Here is an 18,033-nt window from a genome sequence, read left to right as displayed (position 1 = left end):
TCCCTTGTTGACACTGGCGCAGTCAACTTTATCTAGTATATTTCATATTTTAGTTGCCGTCAAACAAAGTAGAACGGCGTTGTGAACCCTCCCCTAATCCACGAATACATTAAACTTTCCGTGTCGAGGAGACCCAAGGTACATTGACTCAGGAAAAGCCGCCTGCCATGAAAATTGTTTATTCGGCGGGCGTAAGCCCTCTCAGAAGGTTCCCCACAGTTCAACAGTGAAATATTAGTACGAGATTATGAAGCTTAATCTGCAGCATTTGGGAGTACACTCCGAAACTATCCGTGAAATTCACTCCTTATGATCGCCCTATGATCGCTCTCATGTTAATTGAGCATGAGCATGTATAAGCTACGTGGACTGCCAATGGGCAGGCAGATGTCGGCAATCGGGGTTCGGACTGGCAATCATGTAACGATGGCCCCATGCTCCAGACTGTAAATGACCGAGATATGCGCAATAGCGCCGACAGTGCAATGATATATTACGCTTCAATGATTCCAAAATTGTGACGCTCGACTATCCAAAAAGTAACCCTTCAATATCTTCATCCAACATCGTCTGCAATGACTTCCAATATCCAACTTTCTCCTACATCTGTGGGCATTTTCAAGGCTTCCGATATTGCCCCAGGTTCGATAGAGAAGTGTAACACCCTTCTGGATATCAACCATGAAAAGTACCACATCTTTTTTCAGGACCCGGCATTCCATAATCATATGGCACATAGTCTCCTCACCAACCTCTCCTTGGGCGCTACACCGGAGGAGCTTGAAGATCGGTTTAACGATCTTGTTCCAATCCAGCGAGAGATCCCTGAAATTGACCATGTCTTGCTGAAAGAGCTGGGAGACCCTGAGGTCTTTTACAACGCGATCGGTCAAATACATCAGTATCACACCTTTCTCGAGTTTTTTGAAGGACAAATTTCGGCCAAAGGATGGAAGCAAGTCTTGCAAGATTATCTCTTTGCCCGCACAAAGCTAGCGAACCGAATGCTCGCGCAACTTTTGGAGGGTGTTTACCATCCTCTCATCCACCTGGGCTTTGGAGTGGAGTTCGAGCAACCAGCAATTATCGCCGAATCACTTGCTCAAGCTGCCTCACACGACAGGATGAATATCGAAGACCTGTTTTTCGAAGCAGAGGCTCTCGCCAATGAAACCAAGGCGCAACAGACTGGGAAGCCAAAGCCACTCATCGAACTGCTCTCCGAGGTGCGCGCCAACGAGGCTATCCGTAATGGGCCTCGCTGGTCTGACCTCGGGGGAAAGATGAAGAATGGTGTCATAGGTCGTGCTGGAGGAGCGTTGGCCAACATTGCCGCCCAGTTCTTTATTTGTGATCATGTTTATGAGGACCTTGAGAGACGAACTGCCGAGATGATTAGTGTCTGCGCGTATCTCGTGGGCTCCGTGCTACGTGAAGACCGGAAAAGAAAACTCGACTTTTTCATCATGCATGCCGTCAATAGCAGCATTTTCTGTACTGTCTTGATCCGCCAAGACTGGATCAAACTGGAAGACAAGATAAGATTGGTTGAATGGAAAGGGAGATTGGACCTGGCTTGGTACGCGGCGGAAGGGTGTCCCCCGCTGAACGATGTAGCAATCTCTAGCTACACGGGCAGCAGTGAAATGTCTTGGCAAGAGGTATTTAGCGCTGCTAGGAGGGAGTGCGACGATGGACATGTGTCTAAGATTGTTCGGGCGCTCAAGCATGGGGAGAATGAGACAGGGATTTACGAGGGTGGAGAATGGAGCAACTACTTTCCCATGAAGGATGATATGTGGCTTCAGTTGGCCAGGATCTGCTTAGATACGACAAGAAGTCTGCCGTGGGAGGCCAAGTGGGTATGGTTTGCGGGATTCAATGAGGCATGGCAGCGTCCGGATCTTCAGGTTTAGATACTTGGCATACCTTTTCTCAATCTATAACATGGCTCATTTAATGTCATAAATTTTAAACAAGCATTGAGTCCTTGGGCGCCTTCGGTCGTAGAGTAATTCACATGCTATCAACCGTAGCGAGGTGTTCTAGGCTGCCCTAGGAGATAGATCGTGCAGAATTGGAAACTTTAACATTGAGTAAAGAAAATTTCGTTCTGATTGCTGCGGTCTCAATCAAGATATTTAAACTGCCTTCCAGTGCATTATATATGGGCCACCGCAGGTCTGGGAGTGGTAACCTCAGAAAAGCTTTTACTTAGCGGTATGGCATATGGCGGAAAGAATCTGTATTGACATATTGTAAGAAATACGAGCCTCATATCACTCCCAAATTTTATCATGGTCGTATTCTGACCAACGGATGTCTGGCTGGATCCCAGCAAACCGCCAGTCCCCGTCAACTTTGCGATACCATATAGTGGCCTTGCCATGTGCATGACCTTTGACTGCTATCTCTTTGAGACCATCGTCTGCGTATTTTTGATGCGCCACCCTCATCTGGTGGTAGCCTGTAATTTCGTCTTCCCCATTCTGAATCCATTTCGTGGCACCGACAAAGTGTTGAGTCTTCAGGCGCAGGTTACCAAGAAACCTCTCGTTGGATGCCATGCCGAGAAACTCTTGCGCCGGCATACTCTCCCAAACCTTGTTGAGGAATGCACTGTAGTCTATCTACAAAAGCCGAGTAGAAGTATCAGCGCTGAATAAACTAAGGGGACTTGGGTGGACCTACATGGAGAGTAGGTGCAATACACCTGGAGAGACGATCCCAATCTTTTGTGTCATAACTCTCAGCCCATTCGTACAAGGCAGCCTGACACTGTAGAACATCTGGTCATTGTTAGTATCCTTGTGGACGTATAAGGGAAGCAGCGTCAATTCTACCTTGAAAATGAGGCTGTTGCGTCATTCTGAAGTGTCGCGTAAGAGACCCGAGTGTCACAAATCACAAAGGAAAAAGCGCCTGGTGTAAGAAGAAGAAGATATTGATAGTACTTAGCTATTTGTCTTTTACTTCAGTGATCTAAATTGTGTAGTTGGCCTCGGAAGTGTTCACTGATTTTACTTCTCGGGAGTGATCGTTTTTCCCGAGCACCGATTCAGGCTCACTCGGGCAATTCGGACAATTGTTCTAAAGCAGCTCCATGAAGCGAACAGAAGTGGACAACTTCAGCTTTGAAGCAATTTTCGGTGCGTTATTTATTCCACCGCGGCTTGGGGCTAAGGTTATACTTCAAAAAGACAACAGCACGCACTGTACATCAGAGAGTCAGACAACAATCGAACATTGCTTTTTTTTTTCTTTTGCTATACAAGCCCACAGCAAGTGACTTCAGTTACCTTAGAAACACAGAATAATGGCCAACAACCATGTTCCCTACAGCCTACATGGCAAAGTCGCTCTTGTGACTGGTTCTGGCCGGGGCATAGGTGCCGCCATAGCTACCGAGTTGGGCCGTCTGGGTGCAAGGGTCGTTGTCAACTATGCGAACTCGGCTGAATCGGCAGAGAAAGTCGTGAATGAGATTAAGAGACTTGGCTCTGATGCTGTTGCTCTCAAGGCCGATGTCCGTCAAGTCCCCCAAACCGCAAAGCTCATGGCCGACGCCGTCGCCCATTTCGGGGGACTTGATATCGTTTGTAGCAACTCGGGTGTTGTCAGCTTTGGACATCTGGCTGACGTTACAGAGGTACGTGTCCCTGTCCTAGAGTCCCTGGCGTTTCACAATGGGCATCTATCGTGAATGATGTCAACAAATGTCGATAGACATCTAACTCCATTCGATGACCATAGGAAGAGTTCGACCGCGTCTTCAGTCTAAACACTCGTGGGCAGTTTTTTGTCGCTCGGGAGGCGTATAAAAATCTCAATAATGGCGGACGCATCATCCTCACGTCTTCGAACACGTCCAAGGATTTCAGTGTGCCACGCCACTCAGTCTACTCCGGCTCCAAAGGCGCGATTGACTCCTTTGTCCGCATCCTGTCCAAAGACTGTGGAGAGAAAAAGATCACAGTCAATGCTGTAGCCCCTGGTGGAACTGTCACTGACATGTTCCATGATGTCTCTCACCATTATATTCCCAATGGGGAGAAATACTCGGCGGAAGAACGTCAACAGGTAAGAGACCCCGGGATATTTACCCTCGGCCAGACCTGAGCTCACCAAACATCTGTAATGCTAGATGGCCGCACATGCGTCCCCTCTGACCCGCAATGGATATCCCATTGATATAGCCCGGGTCGTTTGTTTCTTGGCTACCGATGAGGCGGAATGGGTCAATGGGAAAGTCCTGACCCTAGATGGTGGAGCGGCCTAAGAGCATCTCACAGCAGCTTTTACAGCACAACATGAATACTTTTATATGTCCAAAGTACGCCTTGGTGCACTCTACATTGACTGCGCAGACAAGAATATGTACAGTGGTAGGTTGGTATATTCTTTACTGGTCGGGGTAAAAGAATCCTATCTACTTGCCGTTCAGCCGTATACCGCAAAACACCGGTAGAAACGAGTAGATAGTAAAACAATGGATGAATTTGAACTCCAATATGTATGTTTTTCTCTCATTTTGAAGGATTCCGCTATACCGGTTGGACAAAATAACATTTCCGTGTATACAAAGCCCAAAGTACTGTATTGTATGTTGATATGGGGATGTTTCCCCATATTCAAAGGTCATACAGAATCAGGGCTTTCCGAGCCGCATGTACCTGAAGTCTGTGCATACATGTATATTGAAAATGCAGATCGTGGATATTTACTGTAACAAAGCAATATAGTGACAGCCCTAAGAGACCAAACAGAAAAGAACAGAATCTCGTCATCGAACTCCACAATCGCAACCGCCCATTGCGGGGAAATCAGCCACTTCCTATGCAACTTTTCTGGGCTTCATGTCTGTCTCTGGCTATAGGCCTGTTCCATCATGGAGGTAAGACAAATCAACACTCTCAAGCGAGCTCCAACTAACAGCATTAGGTGCCAAAAGCCCGGGGAGCGGGCAGGTCAGGACCGCGCCGACGAACGGGCTGCATGACATGTAGAGCGCGCAAAGTGCGCTGCGACGAATCCAAACCAAGCTGCTCGAACTGCGACCGACTGCGACTGCGATGCGTCTATAAACCCCCCATCGCGCTCGGGTGGGGGTCATCCCCGTCTCGCTCCAATGCGCCGAACCCTGCACCGACAGTTCCAACCAGCCCACCCGGCCCAGCAGTCGCAGCTGCATCGCGCTCACCCGACATCAACTTCTTCAACACAGTCCTCCGGTCCGATGATCATTCAATACCAACACTCCGACATCTGCCCGCGGGGGATCCTTACCCCTCCGAATTTGATATGCTTGGATTTATGGGCGGGATCACATCGGAACTGGAGCAAAAACACCTCGATTTGACGACTGGGCTCGACGCTACTTTCACCGCTAGTCCATCGCAGTCGCTTCCTGGTGTGCTGCCGCATATGGAGGGCCAATTTATCGACCGTCACACCCCACTCAGTCCTGATGCGCCTTCTTCGGGGCTAGATGAGACGTCTATTGGAAGTGGTTCGGATAGTGCCACCCGGCGGGGGAGCTGGTCTGATGCAGGTGGTACTTCGTATGAGGATCAGCTTATACAGCACTTCCTGGCCATTGGACCGCCGGCTGCTCCGTTTGGACCGCTCAATATGGAGTGGAAGTACGTTCGGCCGGCGTTGTTGGCTCATGCGCGGAGCTTTGGTCCGCTTTTGAATGCTGTGTACTGTTACACTGATATTCATAAAGCGATGGTGGATGGGAAACGCTGGCGCTGGGCGCCTACGTATTACAGAGTTTCCAGCTCGGAGATCCAGGCATGTCTCCTTGGTGAAGTGGGCGAGTACACCCTTGTCAAGGTCTATGCGACTGTTTTTCTCTTAATGTTATCCGAGGTATGATTTGCTTTCTTCGAACTCGAAGCATTTTAACTCACATATATCTCAGCTTCTCTCATCCCACGAGATATGTGCTGGGACCTCCTTTCTTAAGTCTGGATACCTCATCCTCCAGCGCTTCCATGATCGCACTCTAACATGGACTGGCCTTGGTCACCTCCTAGTCTCATGGGTCTCTCTACTGGACGTTAAATCCCTGATTGCAGGTCGCGAGGGCGACCCTCTAACCGAGCTAGGAAATCTACCAGAGCACGGAATCTCAAGAAAGCCAATAGAGCCACAAACGTTCCCTACACCACGCACCACAACCCCAAACGACGACCCGAAAGAAGACGAAACCAACGAAGACCCATTCCGCAGCCCCAGCTACCTCGTCTATGAATCAATCGTAGGCCCCGCCTTCCAATTCTTCGTCCAAGCCCAACAAATCGTCCGACGAATAGTCTGCATCGACCTCCACCACCGCAGCCGCGGAACCCTCAGCGATGAATTCGAAGTCCTCCAAATAGCACACAAAGTAGGCGCAGACCTCGAAACACTATGGCACAAACGGCCCGCAGTAATAGATGTCTACGGACGGCCCGAAGCCCTAGCCGATACACTATGCGCCCCAGTCGCAATGGAAGTCTGCCGCACGTTCCGACAATACATCGCCAGTTTCCTGGCTAACTTCATCTACCTGCACCGCGTTGCATTTGCAATCTATCCACGCACAGACCGTGTCAACGGTGCCGTGGACCAGATCATTCAGCTTGCTACTGTTGATTCTGCCGGACCCGGTCACCTTCCTGTTAGTTTTATGTGGCCGTTGTTTGTTGCCGGCTTGGAAGGGACCAGTGATCAGCGTCAGTGGATCGTTCAGGAGATGCATCGTATGGCTTCTGTTCAGGCTACGGATCCCGTTACTACGCTTACGCGCCATCCGGCTGCTGATAAGGTTCTCTTGTTGCTGGAGGAGATGACTCGGCGACAGGATGCTTCACGGACATGGGCTGACTCCAAGTGTGTCAGGCGGGAGTTGTTTTCGGATTTCTTTATCGTGATTTGAACGGTTTGTTCGAGACACGAGTTGTATATATGATCTTTATTCGGCTTACGTGGTGTGCTCATTATGACTAGCGGTCCTGTTTTTTTACGCGATGTGATGTTATGTTATGACGATGACTCTCTCTTTCAATAGATGTACCTAGGTATCTTGCATGGACATTATTTTCATAATAGTTACTTTAGACCGTCCCGGATTCAAGTGCTCGATATACAACCTTGTCCCCTCCCATACACCGTGATCGGTGCAATAGATGACCCCGTTCCTTGCGAACATACGCCGCAAAACAAATAGCCGCTACGGCCACAGCTCCAGAACTGATGAGCACGGGGTATCGAAATTGCCCAGGAAGCGGGAATGCAATAGTGGAAGCGAAAGAAAGCATTTCGAAAACATTCTGCAGCGCCATCTCCGTAGCAGAGAAACGAGCGCGTGCATGTTCCTCGATATTCTGCGAATGCGATAGGTAATCAGTATCAACACAACCACAACATCAACATGGGTATCAAAAGGGGGCAAAGGGGTAAACTTACCTCCTGCACAAGAAACTGAACCGATAAATCAAATCCCCAAAGCCCAACCCGACTCATAGCAACACCAACAATCAAAGTCCCAGCAACAACCCTCGAATCCGAGTCCCAACCAACAAAGGCAACAGCCGCAGCTGCCACACAAACGAACTGCCAATTCAGGAACCACAATCCAGACCGGATAGGACCAATCCGGTTCATGATCATTGGTGCAGTCCATGTACCAGACAACTCAGCAGCCACAGAGCCAATGCGCATATAACTAACCTGCAACGAGGTGAACCCCGTGTGCAGTAGATATGTCACCATTGTGGCGCCGAATGAGAGGACGGTTAGGTAAAGGAGGCTTAAGGCGAAGGAGGCTAGGAAGACTGGGCTGGTTGTATATTCTTTCCAGGGGGATTGGGATTGGATAAGTTGGGGGATACCAGCAGGTGACTTGGTGTGATTAGAGTCTTGGTTCCCATATTGTATATCGTCAGGCTCTTGGGTGGGAGAGGCTGGAATCTGCCTTTTCAAAGCTGGCACTGCTTGGTAGACTTGGGCGATTGCTACGTACTCGATTAACACGGAGGCTGTGTTCAGGCCGAATACTGTCCAGATGGCGTATCGAGTTGAGAGACTGTCGACTAGGGAGATGAAGACTGGGGCTAGGAGTTTGCAGAAGAGGTCAATTCGTCGCATTGAGGCGTTCAAATCTGTGGTTGTTAGATATTACTTATCTTTCACCTACTGACTTGCGGTGTCCTTACCTTGCCGAGGCACATTGATGCTATCCGATATGACGATTGCCTGGAATTGCATCACACTATTAGTGGACATGCTTCACATAGCGAGCAATGAAGAATGTATAGCTCAAATCTCAAGAACATACCCAATCTCGCTCCACAGCTACCGTATTTGCCGTAGCAGCCAATTTTTCCAAACAAGCTAAAATCCCCTGTACAGCAAACAGGACAAGAGTGATTGTCCAAGACTTCGTGCTCAAAAGAACCACAAAGCACAAACACGATACAGCAACAGGAACTCGTTGCCAAACTAATAACCCGATTAGCAATCCAAGTAAAAATCAAACCAATTCAAATCAAACCAAGAAATCAAGAAAAAGAGATAATACACATACCTATCGAATACCTCAAAGCAACAAGTCGATCAGACCGATCAACCCGCGCACCCAGCCAAGACGAAAGTGCAACAGCCGACAAAGCCCGGACCAAAGCATATATCGACGCATAGAGCAATGTGCCAGGGAAGATAGAAGCAAGGAATAGCACCGCGCCAAACTCGAACATGCGTGAGTTCCATGCGGATAGAGTGTGTGAGATATAGAGGCGTGTTAAGACGGAGCGGGCTTCTGGTGCTGGGGTGGTATTTAGTTGTGGACTTGGCTCTGAGGTCGGTACGATAGTGCGCTCGGTATTAATGCTTTCAGATGAGAATCTGCTTGGTCCGGAAGACGGGGTTCCTAGCTCCATTTTGATGTGCTGGTTATACAAGTTGGGTGTGTAGATTTGCCATTGAGGTAGATGAGTTGAGGTGCGGATCTGCGATGTTGCGGGTGGGCTGAGGACCTTTTGTGGAACCCGCACTAGTGACTGTTGGGAGTGTTTGCCGCTTGGATGTTGTGTTTTATACTTGTTCTATAGTTATCTAAGGCTAAACTTCTATTTCTACTTCTACGGAAGATGATTGATGTGAGAATGGGGTAAATGGCATGTGGGTATATAGGCCCAATATTGATAAATTCTAATACACCAGAACAATAAAAAATTACAGGTAGATGGTATCCCTCTTAGTTCCACTTGAGGCCTCCCTCGGCAGTCTTCGACGTCTTCCGGGCAATCACCTCGACGACCTTTCGGCGGACACCCTCGCGGTGGGCGTACTTCTCGAGGAAGTGGTCCACCACGGGTCTCCGTGATGCGTGTCCTTGACGCACAACTTGCTCAATCTCCTTCTCAGTGGGGAGGGCGAAGTGAGCGTGGGGGTAGCTCTTGTAGTCTCCATTGCTGAAGAGGGATAGGCGCTCCTCGCCCTCGGGGATCTTGAAGAACTCTTCCACAGCCTCGTCTGATACCTCCTTCAGAGTCGCCGGCTGCCACTCAGCCTGGCGAGGAGGCTTCGACACCAAACGGGCGTTGACACCCTCAACAAAGTCGGGGTGGCGCATAAAGTGGGCAGAGATCGCGTGCTCGCGCTTGAAGGTCTCTGAGATGCTCCACTTCTTACCGAGGCGCAGCTGGCGAAGTGTCACCTTCAGGGAAGTAGGTGAGCGGCTCGAAAGGGTCTCTAATGTCTTCTGGGCCCACTCCTTGTGCTCAGTCTCCTGCTCCAGAGCCTGGAAGATCTCCTCCACGGTGTTGAATGCGAAGCAGCGGTCAATGGCAGTGCGCAGGCTACCAGCCATGAGCATAGGCTCCTCCTCAAGAGGAGGAAGGCCAAGTGAGAACTCTGCCATAGTCTTGTTCACGGTGTGTAAGCGTTCGGGGAGCTCGACGTGATCGGGGAAGGTCAGCTCAGAGAGACGCTGGGTCACATTGGCCAAAACACTCGAGTGCAGGTAGTGAGTAGCAATGCCGGCGTACAGAGTCTGCACACCCTTCAGGCGCTCCGAGGTCAGGGCCAGGTAGGTGCCGGTCTCGCCATCGAGGCGGGGCAGGAAGAACGAGCCACCCACGTCAGGGAAGAAACCAATGGTTGTCTCGGGCATGGCAAAAACAGTCCGCTCAGTTGCAATGCGGAAAGGAGCGTGCATGCTGAGGCCAACACCACCACCCATGGTAATTCCATCCATAAACGATATAACGGGCTTCGGATATGTAGCAATCATGTGGTCGAGTGCGTATTCGAGGGCGAAAAAGCTAGTCGAGGCTTGTTGTCCCTCCAGTCCCTCCGCGTTCTGCTTTGCCAGAGCGGCAACGTCGCCGCCTGCGCAGAGAGCCTTCTCGCCAGCTCCCGAGATGAGGATCATGTTCGCGAGACTAGACTTCTCCCATTCCTATTCAACCAATGCTTAGTATTCTGTTGCTCTTGTCTTCCGGTGAACCAATCTAACCTTCAGTCGAGGGAAAATCTTCCGTGCCATGGAGCCGTTCAAAGAATTGAGCTTCTTAGGGCGGTTGAGCTCGACGCTGCGGATACCGTAAATCGAGTTGAACAGAACATCATCTGGCTCATCGGTGGGAAGTTCTTTAGGGATATTCGTCGACATCTATCAATGATCAGCTCTGATGTCGGTGTTCGGTCCGAGGAGTGCATACCGCAGCTGTTGCCGTGAAGGCAGGGTTGGTCACCTTTGCGCGTAGAGGCATTGGGGAAACGCGCGAGATCCAGCTCGGCGAGGGTAGGCGGGAGAATGATTGTCGAAGTAACATTAGACCGAAGAAAAGAAAGAATCGAGGGAAGGGGGTATGATGGTGACAATCAGATGTTTCTCCGCTTTCTTGACCTCGGGAGTTTTTCTCGCTGGATTTTCTTTCCGCTCCGACTCTCCGCCCATAACCGACACTGCTTGACATCACCTTTGGATGCTATTTGATGTCAAGGGTTTGCATTGTGTTGTGTGGAATGAATTGAAATAAAATACTATGGAAATACTATAAAAATACTGGGTTTTAGACTAGCACGGTTCTGAAATAAAGTGATAAGTATAGATCTATTTGTACATAGCTAGATAATGCAAACAATATAACAGCAACACAATCAAGCCCGAGGGCGGCCCAGCTGGAGTATTTCCTTTCCGTCTAGTGAAGGCGACCAGACTCTGTCCTCCTGAGTCAGGTCTGTAGAGTTCTCGCGCAAAAGCCTGTGCAATGCCTCCTTCTCAATAACGATTCTCCCTGTCTCCAGCATATCCTTCACATCCACATCCGCAAATTCGATGCATTTCACGTGCTTCTGGAACTTCTCGGCTGCTTGGAACAACCTCTCATCCGCCTTCCGTGTAATGAGTGTTACCCGACCCTTCTTCTGGTCCCAGCCATGAGCCGTGGCGACGTTCCTGACGAAAAACGGAGTGGCCTCTTCGGGGAGAGTAATTGAGTTCTCCACGACAATCAATTCGCCGCGTGCGTGCCTGTAGCTGAGGGCGATGCGCCAGGCTTGGGCATAAATCTTTCGTGGCAGATCGGTCGAGAAATCGCGAGGATGGGGTCCGTGGGCCACACCACCACCGCGGCGAACTGGCGATTGCTTGTCACCTGCACGGGCACGACCGGAGCCCTTCTGTGCGTACAGCTTCCTGTGACTACCGTGCACATCGTCCCTCCACTTGGTGCTGGCTGTTCCTTGCCGGGTTGCATCACCCTCGTAGACGACTGCGCGGTGAAGGATATCATGACGAATGGGCATTTGAAGGAGTCTCCGCGAATAGTGAATCATGCGTTCGGGTTTCATGTCAGGCCAGCGGTAGGTCACGACTTGAACAGGGAGTTGGCCTCCGGGCCGTTGTGCTTGGGGGGCCTCGGTGGCATTTTGTGTCTCGATGGGTGTTGTAGGCTTGGCTTCTGTTGCCATTGACCGTGTGAGGCATCGCTGCTGCGGAATTGGGTTGCTTGTCAGTAACTGCGTCCAACACACGGATCAACAATTCACGGAGTCACTCACCGTCACTTGCTTCGGACCAGACATGAGTCCGCCCGAGCTGCGTGACAGCAGGCGCAGCGAGCGAAAGACATCGTGACTAGGCATTGTGTAGAACCACTGCGGTGGATAACGCCTATAAGTTGATGATGTCTGGTGTCTTGAATGGACGAGCAAAAGTTGATCCCGGGCGGTGGGTACTAGCAGAATCTTGGCGTCTGAACAGAAAAAGTCACCCCGGAAAGACAACAACACCCGATCCTCGAGGCCAACGCCATCACAACCCCCAATTCTTCGAATCATGGCTCACTGCGAGCGGGCTTCGAAGCCCCTGCTCCAATGCCTTCGCAACACCTACTCTCGAGGCATTGCTGGAGCCCAGCTCCAGACGCGAGCCTTCCAGTCGACTGCCAGCGTTAGAGAGCCCGAAGCTGAAACGACAAACCAACCCTTCCACAAGGCACCCGATCCTTCTCTTGTGACGAGTCCCCGGTTAGAGAGACGCTTGTTGCGACAGGGTACCGCCCCCATTGGATCTCGTCGTCGCCGTGCTGCGCTCCAAGACTCTGCCAACATTCCTTTTGAACAACTGCCATACCAATGTTTCCAAGAAGCTCGGAAGGTTCTCCTCGCCGACCGTGAGGAGAAATTGAAGGAGATTGAGACAATGAGACAGCGCCTTGCACGACAGGAATCTCTGTCCGTTGAGGAGGCCGGAGGAGAGAAGGCGAAGAAGTCCCGTGTCACGGCGATGCAATTACACTTGGAACGCCTCAAAATCCTGGCCGATATTAACGATCCCTTGGTGAAGCGCAATTTCGAGGATGGCGAAGGTAAGGCTTCCTGACCGACCCATTTGGTGACTTGGGCCCAGGCTTATCATATTTCCATTCCAGGCGACATGTCCAAGCCCATCTACCGCTTTTTGGCCGACCGCAAATGGCGCGAGTACCGCCGCAAGATTCTGGTCCAGCGTATTACCCAAATGAAGGTCATTCCCGATGTTCTGCCTCACTGCGATCCCGTCGTGGACACCAGGATGTACTTCGGCAAGCGCCAAGTTCAGGCTGGTGAATTTGTCGAGGCAAGAGCCAGCACAAGCGCACCGAAGTTGGACATTCAAATCTTCGAGGGTGGTGAAAAGCTTGTCACTATTGCAATTGTTGACCCGGATATCCCGAACGTTGAGGCCAACAGCTTCGATTATAAAACGCACTTCCTCGCCGTCAATGTGCCCATCTCGGCCACCTCCACCAAGGTCGATCTCTCCAAACTTCTGGAAGACTCCCAGGTGGTTCTTCCCTGGCTGCCCCCTGTTGCTCAGAAGGGTAGTCCCTACCACCGTCTCTCTGTCTTCATTATGGAGCAGAAGAACTCTCGCCCTCTCAATTTTGAGGCCATCAAGGCCAAGGAGACTAGCCGCGACGTCACTCTCCGCACCCTCCAGGCCAGCTACCACCTTAAGGCCATTGGTGCTCACTTGTTCCGTACCCAATGGGACGACACGACCCTGGAGGTTATGAAGGAGATCGGATTCAACGGTGCCAACGTGGAACTGCGCCGCGCACGGGTCGAGCCTCTGCCATATAAGAGACGTAACCCCTCGTCATTCCGCTAATCTTGTCTTGTCTAATTCGTTTCCTATATCGGCGATGGAGTATAGATTTTGTATTGTACAATTTGATATGTATGAATATGCACACTGCTTTCACAATTCCCTCCCAATCACAAACTCCATGTAATGCTTAAACAAAATCCCAAGTAATACACTCAACGGCATAAAGTATAGATGCGTGCCGCATAGTCCAATCTAATCCAATTGCACAGGTTGCAACGGGTTACGCACCCACTCCATCTTCGACGGCGGCCATACCCTTGCAACAATCTTTCCATTGATTAAACCCATAGGAACCGGTCCGTAGTTTCTCGAATCTCTCGACCAGGGAAGATTGTCGCCAGCCAGAAAGACATGGCCCTCGGGGATCTTAACAACAAACATAAGTCAGCAATTGAACCACATAACTCTAGAGCAAGACAGCACCCATACCTGAATCATGTTTCGGTCCTTCCCAACCTCCGTACTAAACTGCTGGTCCTGACAAACAAAGTCCCCAGGCATCCCAACGACCCGCTTCGCAACATGAACGCCCTGGAAGTTTGGATGTCCAAATCGCACAACGTCGCCGACCTCAATTCCCTTTCCGTGTCGGTGCATCCGCGAGATCAGAAGCCAGTCGCCTCGCACGTTGAAGGTCGGGTACATGGACGGACCGGCGCTGGCCTGGATGGTGATCAGGTGCTCCCAGATCAGCGCGCAGCCGCAGAAAGTGCCGGCGCCATTGAGTGCAAGCCGGCCAATGCTGCGCAGGTTGGCGTGTCGCAGCGTATTTCGGAATAAGCGCTCCATGTGTGGTTAATCGAGAGCTAGTTGGTTCTTTCGGATTGAGCTTCAGTCGGTCCGCGATTGGGTCATGTGACCCAGCGGGGCCTTTAAAAATCTCGATTTCGCTGCCCTCCCGTCTTTCCCTTCTCATCGACAGTCGACATATTGTCCTGCACCTTGAGGTGGCAGATATCGCTGCTATATTGGATTGTGAGGTCCTGGGATCATTCTTGCTATTCCAGCTGTCCATTTAATGTTGTGGGCGCTGGGCTGAGCACCTGGATTTTCCTAGGTTTCGACTTTTCTTCGCAAGCATCTCTACAATAGGCAGAGATGCTTGACCTGTTCAGTTGATATTATACCCCCTTGCCATCATTTCCCCATATCTAATTCCCCTACCCTCTCCCACTCGGGAAATTCGCTTCTCCAAATGCTAGAGCTTGCCGTCGCCGAAATTCAGCACCAGGACGAGCAAGTGTGGACAATGAAGCAAGATGAACACAACCAGCCTATCTTCTTCTTGGCTGTCCCCCAGTGTGCCTCAATCTTGACCCCATTTCATTATGGGACTGGGTCTTTGAGTCATGCGCAGCGGGGAGACATCTCTGTATATCAATTTATTTCAATTCATATTCATTTCACCATACTGTTCTGTATAAAACACAGATCCATTCCTTAATTCGATTTCCACATCGAGTCAGCATCTATAAGAAGTCAATTGTCAGCCCAATGTCAACCAACACCCGAGAATGAGTCTCCAGCGAAGCAGGATAATATACATACCAGAATGCTTCTCGACAGCCTCAATCCCCTCCCTCTTCTTAGCCTTCTGCCGATAATCAACCCCAAACCTTCCATCCCGATCCCCCAACAACTCATCCAAGCCCCCAGGCTTCGCAACCTCCACACTCTCAGGCGAAGTAAAACTCCCCATCAACTGCGGCGGACCCATAGGCACAACATCCCCACGATCAACCTGCCAAAAATGATAAGTTTTTCCATAAATAGGCGCAACATCCTGCATCTCAGCCGTCTCAGCTGCCTCCCATGCAGGCTTGGGGACGCCAGCTGGCGCGGGCATGATCAGCATGCCGCTCTTCACTTCGAACTCGTGCGTGTGCCAAAGCTTGCGTTCTTCGGCTGGGAGCGTTTCGAAGATTCGGGGTGAGACCATGTATTCGATGCCGATTAGGCGGGCGTTTGTTTTTGGCGAGTCGTAGATTAGACATTGGCGGACGTCTGGTGTTTGTTGTTAGTTTGCGTCATATCGTTAGGGAAGAGTAGGTAGGGCTTTGATGGTGCCGTATCATGACTGTAGCTAGGACTGCATACCTTCTGTTAGATGCGTGCAGTAGTGGTTCGCCTCAACGCATCGAGTTGGGTCGTTGGCATAGACATGGAATGCGTTGAGGTGCGCGCAGATCTGTTTCACTGGCGCGAAGTCTTGGACCATTGAAGCTCCTGTTTCGAGTACTTTACTCTTGACTGTTCGTGAATCGCCTGGGATTCCACTTGTATCGTCGGTGTTTCTGGTGCAGGCTGACATGTCGGCGATCTATTCAACCTGAGTTGATGGATGTTTTTGTTGGATTATGCTTCACTGGTGATTCTGAGCGTAAGATAGGTTAGACTTCATCCAGTAATTCTTTATCTGAAATATTTTGTAGAGGAAGAGAATATTCACAGCATCTTAAATCTAGAAATTATTTTCTTGGCTTATTGAATTACCAACTTGACGTCACGATGATTGTGTCCCGGGAAGTCGGACTAAACTGTAACTTATACATGGAATCAGCATCATTATATCCGAATGACTATGATCATTTATTTGTACCTTGGGATGTGCTGGGAGATTTTCTAGATATCTCGCAGATTCGATCATCGGACTTTCACTGTACTCACTTCTCCATGCTAATCAAAAACCTCGCATCTTGAAACGATCCAGCACTAGGAAGGCAGAGCGTGCCCCAAAGATGCAGGAGATCATGGCAGCTGGTGCCATTTCAAGAGTTGACTCAAGGAGCATCCGAGCCTTCTGGTTTAACTCTTCGAATTCTCCGAGTCGAGCTTCGTATTGTGCGAGGAGACGCTTGTTGTGGTCACGGTTGATGGAGATAAATTGTTCCACCTCCTGTCTGATGGTGTGAAGTTCAGTTGCAAATCCCACCTCCATATATTCTGTCATGGCAACGGCGAAATAGGATTCCTCGGTGGTGTAGTAGATGTAATCGGGCTCGGCTGGATACTCAATATCTCCTGCGAGTATTGACCAGTACTCTGGGTTTATACTGGATATGCCTTGTTCCAGTCCGCTGACCCAGATATTGTAGTTATTAGTACCTAGGCTGAGCTTGGAGACTACCTGGGAAAGCCGCCGGGTCTCGCTGATGCCATCATGAGGTCTGTGGTTGTTGAGGGTTGTTGGATTATGATGGCAGACTTTTGCAGAGACTCGAAATATGCTTGCTTGGATAGTCTATCAAATGCCAAAATCGAGGTGGATAGAAGGTCGGTGCATGTGGGCTCGTGGGTCTTCGTCGTTAGCTTAAGCATGCAGCGAGACAGCGGGTAAATCTCGAGTGCAAGGCACGGAAATGAGTAGAATGTAAGATGGCCTTACCTCCTAGTCCTCTGGCTTGGTGGCAGATTAAAGAAGCTCAATGGGTATCTAGAGATATTGGAATAGAATGAAGAAGGCGTTGTGGGTGAGGAAAGAGACCAGTGGTAGCAGAGAAATTTCCCAGATATCAGATTCTGGACAAACAATAAGCATTTGCTTTGGCAGGCAGTTTCAACACCGCGCTTTGTACCAGAAGTAGTCACTGTTGTGCCCATCGAATCATGAGACTGAGGATAACAATGTTCAATTACGAATTTTCTGGCTGTTCTCAGGTCATATAATTTGGCGAAATGAACCGAGATCCCCCCGGGGAACACATAAGCAACATGATTGCCCTTATATAAGTCCTCTAATACATTCTCCGGCTCAACTCAATCGTTGACTCCTTGTACAATGCCAGTTGCAGGGTGCCTGCTTCGTAACCCAGCCATCACCTTGTCCAAGTCACTCAAGGATTCAATACTGATGTCTTCGATTTGTGTCCATTCAACTATATCAAGCATTCTTTCATGACTCTCATCAACAAGTGGCTCTCATCATCAAACAGGACCACAATAATGAATAAAAACAACTCGAATGTCTGCCAGTTTGGTTCGTGAAACGCAATAAGCAACACGAACCATGAGCTGCTTCAAGCTCTAGCGTTTAGGACCAGACAAAAATCTATAATTACATTGGGAATTTTATTTCGACAGTGGTCTATTTATCTATCAAGCTCCAGAATGGCTCTGTGGGATACATGAGCCAGGAATGCGGCATACGTGCACGACTCGCTGAACGTTTCCTTTCACTGCCTATTTGCCGTTGATCTCTCTGTCGTCTTGATATATTGTGACTGGTTCCACAGGGCTTGTATGCTAATCTATTCTGCAGACACATTCTACAGGTACATCACACCCTTCATTGTTCTCGTGCCTATTCTCACCCTCGCAATCATGGTACTGGAGATATACAATATACTCTCTTAACAAAAGGTCACCCGTTCTTGACACAAGTT

General features: G+C 49.8%; 11 protein-coding genes across 11 annotated transcripts; 4 read left to right on the top strand and 7 right to left on the bottom strand.

The window, feature by feature from the left end:
- Positions 1 to 575: 575 nt before the first annotated feature.
- tpcI (questin oxygenase tpcI) lies at positions 576 to 1,916 on the top strand (the record flags this gene model as incomplete). The annotated part of the gene is made up of 1 exon (XM_022631365.1): positions 576 to 1,916. The coding sequence occupies one exon, from the start codon at positions 576 to 578 to the stop codon at positions 1,914 to 1,916; it is 1,341 nt and encodes a 446-aa protein (XP_022488719.1).
- Positions 1,917 to 2,279: 363 nt separating this feature from the next.
- Positions 2,280 to 2,868, bottom strand: PENARI_c008G05987 (uncharacterized protein; the record flags this gene model as incomplete). Its single annotated transcript, XM_022631470.1, has 3 exons — positions 2,280 to 2,630; positions 2,692 to 2,789; positions 2,844 to 2,868. 3 exons carry the CDS (start codon positions 2,866 to 2,868, stop codon positions 2,280 to 2,282), a joined length of 474 nt encoding a protein of 157 aa, XP_022488549.1.
- Positions 2,869 to 3,316: 448 nt separating this feature from the next.
- Positions 3,317 to 4,279, top strand: PENARI_c008G08340 (uncharacterized protein; the record flags this gene model as incomplete). Its single annotated transcript, XM_022631543.1, has 3 exons — positions 3,317 to 3,649; positions 3,754 to 4,080; positions 4,145 to 4,279. The coding sequence occupies 3 exons, from the start codon at positions 3,317 to 3,319 to the stop codon at positions 4,277 to 4,279; spliced, it is 795 nt and encodes a 264-aa protein (XP_022488644.1).
- Positions 4,280 to 4,856: 577 nt separating this feature from the next.
- Positions 4,857 to 6,925, top strand: PENARI_c008G01530 (uncharacterized protein; the record flags this gene model as incomplete). The annotated part of the gene is made up of 3 exons (XM_022631314.1): positions 4,857 to 4,894; positions 5,163 to 5,874; positions 5,927 to 6,925. The coding sequence occupies 3 exons, from the start codon at positions 4,857 to 4,859 to the stop codon at positions 6,923 to 6,925; spliced, it is 1,749 nt and encodes a 582-aa protein (XP_022488804.1).
- A 178-nt stretch (positions 6,926 to 7,103) lies between these two features.
- On the bottom strand, positions 7,104 to 8,927 carry PENARI_c008G07005 (putative iron-regulated transporter; the record flags this gene model as incomplete). The annotated part of the gene is made up of 5 exons (XM_022631499.1): positions 7,104 to 7,373; positions 7,456 to 8,150; positions 8,205 to 8,244; positions 8,468 to 8,490; positions 8,576 to 8,927. The coding sequence occupies 5 exons, from the start codon at positions 8,925 to 8,927 to the stop codon at positions 7,104 to 7,106; spliced, it is 1,380 nt and encodes a 459-aa protein (XP_022488550.1).
- A 317-nt stretch (positions 8,928 to 9,244) lies between these two features.
- PENARI_c008G01070 (mitochondrial 37S ribosomal protein mS47) lies at positions 9,245 to 10,763 on the bottom strand (the record flags this gene model as incomplete). The annotated part of the gene is made up of 3 exons (XM_022631302.1): positions 9,245 to 10,450; positions 10,508 to 10,663; positions 10,713 to 10,763. The coding sequence occupies 3 exons, from the start codon at positions 10,761 to 10,763 to the stop codon at positions 9,245 to 9,247; spliced, it is 1,413 nt and encodes a 470-aa protein (XP_022488586.1).
- Positions 10,764 to 11,154: 391 nt separating this feature from the next.
- Positions 11,155 to 12,141, bottom strand: PENARI_c008G08426 (mitochondrial 54S ribosomal protein uL4m; the record flags this gene model as incomplete). The annotated part of the gene is made up of 2 exons (XM_022631546.1): positions 11,155 to 11,988; positions 12,058 to 12,141. The coding sequence occupies 2 exons, from the start codon at positions 12,139 to 12,141 to the stop codon at positions 11,155 to 11,157; spliced, it is 918 nt and encodes a 305-aa protein (XP_022488651.1).
- Positions 12,142 to 12,334: 193 nt separating this feature from the next.
- On the top strand, positions 12,335 to 13,651 carry PENARI_c008G09821 (mitochondrial 54S ribosomal protein mL38; the record flags this gene model as incomplete). The annotated part of the gene is made up of 2 exons (XM_022631599.1): positions 12,335 to 12,866; positions 12,930 to 13,651. 2 exons carry the CDS (start codon positions 12,335 to 12,337, stop codon positions 13,649 to 13,651), a joined length of 1,254 nt encoding a protein of 417 aa, XP_022488743.1.
- A 192-nt stretch (positions 13,652 to 13,843) lies between these two features.
- Positions 13,844 to 14,440, bottom strand: PENARI_c008G04158 (putative mitochondrial inner membrane protease subunit 1; the record flags this gene model as incomplete). The annotated part of the gene is made up of 2 exons (XM_022631412.1): positions 13,844 to 14,017; positions 14,081 to 14,440. The coding sequence occupies 2 exons, from the start codon at positions 14,438 to 14,440 to the stop codon at positions 13,844 to 13,846; spliced, it is 534 nt and encodes a 177-aa protein (XP_022488713.1).
- Positions 14,441 to 15,091: 651 nt separating this feature from the next.
- PENARI_c008G11311 (OBAP family protein) lies at positions 15,092 to 15,962 on the bottom strand (the record flags this gene model as incomplete). Its single annotated transcript, XM_022631659.1, has 3 exons — positions 15,092 to 15,120; positions 15,200 to 15,655; positions 15,749 to 15,962. The coding sequence occupies 3 exons, from the start codon at positions 15,960 to 15,962 to the stop codon at positions 15,092 to 15,094; spliced, it is 699 nt and encodes a 232-aa protein (XP_022488709.1).
- A 369-nt stretch (positions 15,963 to 16,331) lies between these two features.
- PENARI_c008G05904 (uncharacterized protein) lies at positions 16,332 to 16,969 on the bottom strand (the record flags this gene model as incomplete). Its single annotated transcript, XM_022631469.1, has 2 exons — positions 16,332 to 16,800; positions 16,857 to 16,969. The coding sequence occupies 2 exons, from the start codon at positions 16,967 to 16,969 to the stop codon at positions 16,332 to 16,334; spliced, it is 582 nt and encodes a 193-aa protein (XP_022488612.1).
- Positions 16,970 to 18,033: the final 1,064 nt, after the last annotated feature.

The sequence above is a fragment of the Penicillium arizonense genome (assembly GCF_001773325.1).
Source record: "Penicillium arizonense strain CBS 141311 chromosome Unknown PENARI_contig008, whole genome shotgun sequence".
NCBI lineage: Eukaryota > Fungi > Ascomycota > Eurotiomycetes > Eurotiales > Aspergillaceae > Penicillium > Penicillium arizonense.
The sequence above is the reverse complement of the archived record's forward strand: the minus strand, read 5'-3'. Positions and strand labels throughout refer to the sequence as shown.